This window comes from Penaeus japonicus, unplaced genomic scaffold (genome assembly GCF_977035675.1).
Source record: "Penaeus japonicus unplaced genomic scaffold, GWHDUDI00000001_assembly GWHDUDI00000011, whole genome shotgun sequence".
Lineage (NCBI taxonomy): Eukaryota > Metazoa > Arthropoda > Malacostraca > Decapoda > Penaeidae > Penaeus > Penaeus japonicus.
The window spans coordinates 17,894,986-17,902,485 of record NW_028234413.1 but is presented as its reverse complement, the minus strand read 5'-3'; the positions used below and the strand labels follow the sequence as shown (position 1 = coordinate 17,902,485).

At 36.7% G+C, this 7,500-nt stretch overlaps 1 protein-coding gene across 2 annotated transcripts in view; it reads left to right on the top strand.

The window, feature by feature from the left end:
* LOC122254565 (uncharacterized) overlaps positions 1-7,500 on the top strand; it is a 139,380-nt gene that overhangs the window by 130,293 nt on the left and 1,587 nt on the right. For both annotated transcript variants that reach the window (XM_086541670.1, XM_086541668.1), the window contains exon 14: positions 3,396-7,500. This exon is cut by the window's right edge and continues 1,587 nt beyond it. In XM_086541670.1, the coding sequence (XP_086397796.1) occupies positions 3,396-3,529 (134 nt within the window). In that variant the 3' untranslated portion in view covers positions 3,530-7,500. The remainder of the gene's footprint in view (positions 1-3,395) is intronic.

The window sequence follows — 7,500 nt, the reverse complement described above, 5'->3', positions numbered from 1 at the left end:
CACACACGCACGCACACAAATACACACACGCACACACATATATATTTGTATATATATATATATATATATATATATATGTATGTATGTATGTATGTATGTATGTATATGCATATGTATATGTATATGTATATGTATATGTATATGTATATGTATATGTATATATATATATACATATACACATATATACATATATATGCACACATACACACACACATATACATCCCCACTCTACCAAAATTATAGTGAATATTTCCACAACGCAGATAGAATTTCAATTATTCTAGAATTATAATTATAATGATTAATAACACAGTTCTTCCCAACCTTTTCAGTAGCAAGCACCTTTTTATCTGAATTAATTTTCCCGCGGACCCCGACTTTTAAAAAGCCATCTCCTGAGCACGATTCTATCTACCAACAACAAACTCTTTTTATCCTTTTTCATCTGTAAGTAAAAAAGAAAAAAAAAAAAAAAGAGTGACTAATAAATTGGAAGTATTAAAAAAAAAAAAAAAAGTGGAAAAAAAATAAAGTGTACCGCTTGCAACTGCCTAAGATATCAGACTTAGTACTACGAACAGAGTTTATTTTGACAAACGTAGAAACGTTATTAATGAGAATGCAAGACTTTACAAATCAAGAGATGTACTTGACGCATATCGAATATTATTTTCATTCGTTTTTTTTTTTTTTTTTTTTTTTTTTTTTCTTTTATTTTTTTTTGATCTTTGTAAAATCGATAAATGTAAAAAATGTAAATAAAATCATACATTCTTTAAAATACATTTTTCTTTTTTTTTTCTTATATACCTAAGTTATATTAATATTTTATGAAATTGATACTTATGTACTACTATATTTTTTCTTGTTTTGTTTTTTAGATCACAATACATACAAAGTATATATACTACCACCACATATACATCTGTGTGTGTTGTTCTTTCGTTTTTTTTTTGCTAATGGTCATATATTCTCAATTTCATCTTCAAAAAAAAAAAAAAAAAAGAAAAAAAAATTGTGAAATGTAATTTTGATAGTGGTGTAAAATCGAAAAATGTCTGTTACTTTCTAAAAATATACATTCTCTCATTTATCTTTTTCTAATACTGTAAGTTAAAGTTATATGGATTGAAATGATAGTACACACTTATTTTTCTTAATTTTTTTCTCACACTTCCAAGTCAATTTCAAGTACTATATATCAAGTACAACACCATACATATTCTGTGTGTGTCTTTTGCTCGTTTTTATGTGGCTAATGAGTCATATATCTCAATCTTCAGCACTCGAAAACAAAACGAAATAAATGAATTGTGAAAAAAGAAGCAAAAAACGAGAAAACTATACAAAACGAAAAAAGACAAGTGATACTATAAGATGAAATAAGGTAACAAAGAAATAACAGAAAATAAAAGGTACAATAATAAAAAACGATCAAATCAGATCATAAAAGAAAAGAAAAAAATAGCAATTACGCTCCAATAACAGAACAGAAATAGAACAACACAATGACAAGACCAGAAAAATATAAGAGAAAAAGAAAAGAAAAGAAAAAGAAAAAGACGAGAAAAAAAAACACATAAGTCACCCCGACAAAAAAGCCTCCCCGTTCTTAATAAGTCATGAGGCGTAATTTATCCAGGGCAGTTAACACAATGATAATTATTCATGTGAAATAATTCATGCCGCTCAGCACCTCCAACGGGTCTCTCGTCCCGACTGCCAGTTTTTTGTTTTTGTTTTGTTTTGTATTGTTTTTGTTTTTAGTTCTGGAATTATTTATATTGTTTAGTTTTTTGTTGTTCTTGTTCTTGTTTCTGTTGTTGTTGTCGTCTTAATTACTGTAATAATGTTTGGCTCTGTTATTGTTATGTTTATTGCTATCATCTTTTTCATAATTGATATTATTATTATTAATGTGATGATAGTTAATAATAATATTATTTCATCATTATTGTTATCTTTATTATTGCCATCATTATTGTAATCATTCTTATTATCTCTATGAATATTATAAAGTTATTATCATTGCTGTTATGATTATTGCTTATGTTATTATCATTTTCTTTGGTATTCTTATAATAATTATTTTAATTGTTACTGTTATTATGTTTTTTCTTTTATTATTACATCATATTTTCTTTATAACTCTTATAGCTGTTTTATTGTTTATTATCATCTTCTTCTTGTTATTATCATTGTTCATGTTGTTATTGTTATTATCGTTATTATTATGCATCATCATCATCAATATTTCCCTCTACATGTTTTATTTTTCTTCATGATAATATCAAAAAGAAAACTGAAGTAACGAGACAAGGAAATTCAGATTAGAAATATCCCCCTTTGTTAGAAATGAATATATAATTTAAGCTTCTAACATCTATCCATCATAGTTTTGAATAATTAAATTCCTCTGTACCTCCATTTTTAATCATAACCGAATCCCCACAAATACATTATAGAAACAAAAGACTAACCATCGGCGCAGGAGACATGCATTGACATGTAAGAGACATGCATTAATGCCATAAATTCAAAAGGAAAAATCACACAACAATTAATTCATCCTTTGATACAGTAAAGAGCGACTCGAGCGAGGAGAAAGGGAAGGGAGCTCAAGGTATCGTCTTTAACACTAATGACAGCACCTCAAGCTGTCATTATTTCATGCGAGCCATCGACCCAATGTGGATGGGGGAGGAGGAGGGGAGGGGAGTGGGGGGGTAGAGTGAAGAGGGGGACTTGGGATGGTAGGGAGGAGTGAGGTGGGTGGGTGGGTGATTGTGAAGGAGGAGGGGGGGGGTAGGAGGGAAAGAGGGGGTGTGGAAGGGTGGGAGGGAAGGAGGGAAGGGAGGGTGGGAGAGAAGGGAAAAAGGAGGGGATGGGAGAAGGGGGAGGGGTAGAGTGAGGAGGGGAACTTGGGAAGGTAGGGAGGAGTGGGGTGGGTGGGTGGGTGATTGTGAAGGAAGAGGGGGGGGTAGGAGGGAAAGAGGGGGTGTGGAAGGTTGGGAGGAAGGGAGGGTGGAAGAGAAGGAAAAAAAAGAAGGGGATGGGAGAAGGAGGAGGGGGTGGGGGTAATGGCCTAGCCTCTTGGTTCTCCTTTGGTTCTCGTTAAAGAGATTGACCTATCTTTATTTATTTATTTATTTTGTATTCAAGTTGATTGATGTTTGTGTTGGTGTTTAATGAATGGATTGATAGATAAATGGGAAGGGATGGGATAGATACATCTCTAATTAATAATTGAGGTGTCTGTCCGTATTATCATTTTACAGTGTTGTTATTATCGTTAGATATTCATCGTAACTTTAATTACATAAAAAAAAACACTTAGAGACATATGAATGCAGGAAATACAAAATAACGCTGTATTTTTTCTCTGTTCTTTGCAGGTGAATGCACTGTAACCAGCAGCAGCAACCATATCTCTCCTGCCCAACTGTTGCTCTCCATTCTCGCTTTGCTGTGCGTTGTCGTACGTCTGGAAGGCGCGGACTGGTGCATTGAAGCGAAGGGTTCCAGATGAAGTTCTTGTACGGCATCCGCAGGCGACGAGGGTCTTTCAACCTCTCCCATTGTAATCTAAGAGAATCATTTGTATCCAAAAGTTTTTTTTTTCTTATTCATAGATAAAAAAAGATCTTTGTTATCATGATTGGAGGACCACTGATAGTGTTATTTTAAGCTTAAAAAAATATATATGTGGATGTACTGGTACGAAAAAAAGAGTAGCCCCTATTAGGCCACCATAATGTTAGTCGTCGCACCGTAATAAGGAGGACTAGTCTGTGACTATTTTTATTCAAGAATTTTATATGTATTGCATAATGATATATATTCTTTTAAATGTTCCTGACTAACTCGAAAGCAGTTGAGGTATATTTTGATAACCATAGGTAGATAGCACAACCGTACAGATCCGATAGACGGTACGGAGAGGGGAATGACAGAGAGAGAAAAAAAAGAGAGAAAAAGAGAGAGAATTAGCGAACCGAGGGTTTTGTATGATGCCTATACGTCCTACATTTATAGAAGCACATGAACAAATGAAAAATACATTTGTACACCTAGTCAAGGGAGGGCAGGAGCTTGGTAGAGTCCTCTTTAAAATAAAATGAACTGAAATAGGAAATGTCATAACGGCATCGCATCATCCTGGCTCACGCAGAGGACTTCCAGAGCTCCTGCGAAGGTCAGCGCACGGGGGTTCCTCAAGGGTAGAGTCCTTCGATCCTTCAACACGTGTTGGGATCCCTTGCATTGCAGCTTCCCCCCTCCCTCCCAAAAAAGGAAGACCCCTGCATGGAAATACCCCCCAAGAACTGACCCCCGCAAGAGTCGTGACCCCAGACTCCCTAAGGACCCCAAAATGTGGGGTCATAAATGCGCTGGCTGGAGTCCCAGTAGTTGAAGGAATTCCGTTCCCGTGTGCTGTAAAGCGTCATTCTATTGTTTGTAAATACTGTATCATACACACTTAGGTTAGGTGGCAGGAGACTGCTGATGGCTTAGGACATATAGCATATTCCGATCCATCTGAAGGTGTGGGATAGCCAGAGGGTCCTTTGAAGGAGGTCTTGCAGGCGGTAAGAGGACAAGGAGATCCTCGGAAGCTCGAAGGATCTCCTCGCTTCTCTCCTTCCCTGGCCTGTCACTCTGAAATCTCCATCGCATGAACCGTTTCGAGGACCACCTGGAACCTCACCCTCGAAAGAGCGTGAATCCGGGAGCGACGTCACGATGCTGCGGCCCTTGTTGTTGTTAAGGAAGTTGTTTATCGGTGATATTTCAAAGATTTGCACAAAAGGATTTATTTGTTCATTTGCTGTGGCATCACTGACGTCATCTCTTCAGTGGCAAGTTCATGATGGTTGTTCATATTCACACACACACACACACACACACACACACACACACACACACACACACACACACACACACACACACACACACACACACACACACACACACACACACACTCACACACAGATCAACCAGAGGATGGAGACCGTAAGAGCGAGGCCCCTTGACCTTGCTGGGGCAAACTAGACCTTATTTCATTTCTTCACACTCACTGGTATACTCGGGTCTTGGTGGGTTCCGTGTGCATGTTTTCCCTTCCTCCAAAAGGTGCGTGTGCGTACGACGGATACATGTGTACCAAGCACCTAGCGCTTCTTCCCCTCCGTGCACATCTCTTCCACCGTGTTTGCGTGTGTGAGTGAGTGTGTGTGTGTTTGAGTGTTTGTATGTTTGTTTGTGTGTGTGTGTGTGTGTGTGTGTGTGAGTGAGTGAGTGTGTGAGTGAGTGAGTGAGTGAGTGAGTGTGTGTGTGTGTGAGTGAATGAATGAATGAATGAATGAATGAATGAGTGAGTGAATGAATGAGTGTGTTTGTGAGTTTGTATATGTCCATATGTGCAGTAGTAGTAACAATTTACCGATCACAATGCACGGTACTATATAAACTGGAATCTATGACCGAGATCACGTGACTCGCAACAACTCACGAGGTGCCAGTGTGATGAATAAATGAAAGCATAAAATAAAATGTAAAACCATGTGAATATTTGACGAATCGTCTTAGCCTTAGCAACTGTGTGGCAGCTTCTGGCGGGGAAAATACATAATATTTGCTTTTTTAACTTTAGTTCCAACTAATAAACATATATATATATTTTGTTTGTGTGTACAATGTAACGTGTGGATAATAATTTTTCATATACCGGAAGAAAGGTCATATAATTCTGAAAAGGGGAGGAAAATAACCCACGAAATTTAATGAAAGAAAAAGAAGATATTTTTCACAAGGATAATTCTAAAAGAATGACTTCCTTTGTGAGACCTCGAACACGAATACGTGATTTTAGCTGTGTGTTATTTTTTTTTTAGTGACGAATGAATGAGTACCGTTAATGTACCTTTAATGTGTACTATTAATGCAACCTGTGATATTGGGGAGGCTGAATGGGCGGCGTAAGAAGCTTCGTAGTAGAGAGGGGTTCGAATCCCATCATCAGCAATATCGACTTTGATTCATTTTCTAAAATTGTCTTTTGGAAAAAAAAAGGAGTCAGTAATGTTAGAGTTGAAACAGGATAATCATTATCGTTTCTTGTTAATGGGTGAGTGCTATTATTATTATTATTATTATTATTATTATCATCATTTTCTCTCTAGTTTGATTATAAACGCTGGGTTATGGGTGATGCAGAAAGTATGGCTTCTAATCATATTACACAAAGGTTCGGGATAGATGGTAAGAAACATTATTTTTTTTTCTTTGTTATATTGTTGTGGCAGATGATTTACCCGCTGAATCGTTTCTCCTAATTCAACAAGTACCAAAAAGTGACCCTCGATATGCCACAAACGATTAGACTTTATCTGGCTGTGATCATCTGTTTTTTTTGTTTTTTTTTCTTTCTTTTTTGTAACAGAAACTCTAGATGAATTAATTGCAAATACATTTTATCGTGATGCTAACATCTGCAAGTCGGTCGGGCTATCCATACAGACCTCAATGACCGATACACGGAAAGGAAACACAGTGATTTATATAACTGACTTTCATTCTGAAAAACCCTTGCTGAAGATCATTTTCAAAATCCATTCTGCCTTCCAGACAGAGCGACTTCGTTCTCCTCTTTCGTTTAGGCACCGAAAAAAGTAGATAAATTAAATGGAATAAAACAAACAATAAATTTCTTTCTCTAACAGTCGTCGACCGATCATCCTTTTAATCTCTCTGGGATCGTGGTTAGACCGAGCCGTGAGTGGTGTGAAATACAGAGAAAAGCAATATTGACAAGTGTCACAGTGTAGTACTACTAGTCGCTCTCTCTTCGCCATGCCAAAGTTTTTTTTTTTTTTTTTTTTTTTTCCTGTAACGACTGCCATAGCTGCACCAGTCAGTCCTTATATAGTCCCCCTGAGTCGAGAAACGATAATAACAATGTTTTAATATCAACAATGGAAAACAAAAATCATCATTATAGTCTCGAGTTAACGCCAAAGTTTGCATTGTTCCCTGAGCGGGTTTTAAACACGGGCACTTTTAGTCAGTAGTTAGGATTAACGGTTCCACGAGCCATACTTGTGATATTTTCTATTTGGAAAATGAAATTTTACTCCCAGATGCGGTTTCAGTCGCTGATTTATCCTTTTTTTTCATAAAGAGAAGAAAAAAATAGCAAGAAGCGATCCTCTTTATACTCGCTTAAGCCAGCAAAGAGTTTTTAGTCGCTTAAATCCACCAAGACTTCCAGATTCTTCTATTTTTTCTCCTGGACCGCTTCTTTGAAACTGAATTTAAATAGTGTATTCCTAGAGCGCTGAAGATTTTTCTTTCTTATCTCCAAAATATTGTTACCAGTTATAAGCAGATCCTATGTCATAATCTCCAAAGGCTTAGGGTCTGCTGGAAATGGTTCGGCCCCTTTGGTGGCTATATACAGGTTGAGTTCAAGCGCTCGCGGCAGAAGTATGACTTTCTCCG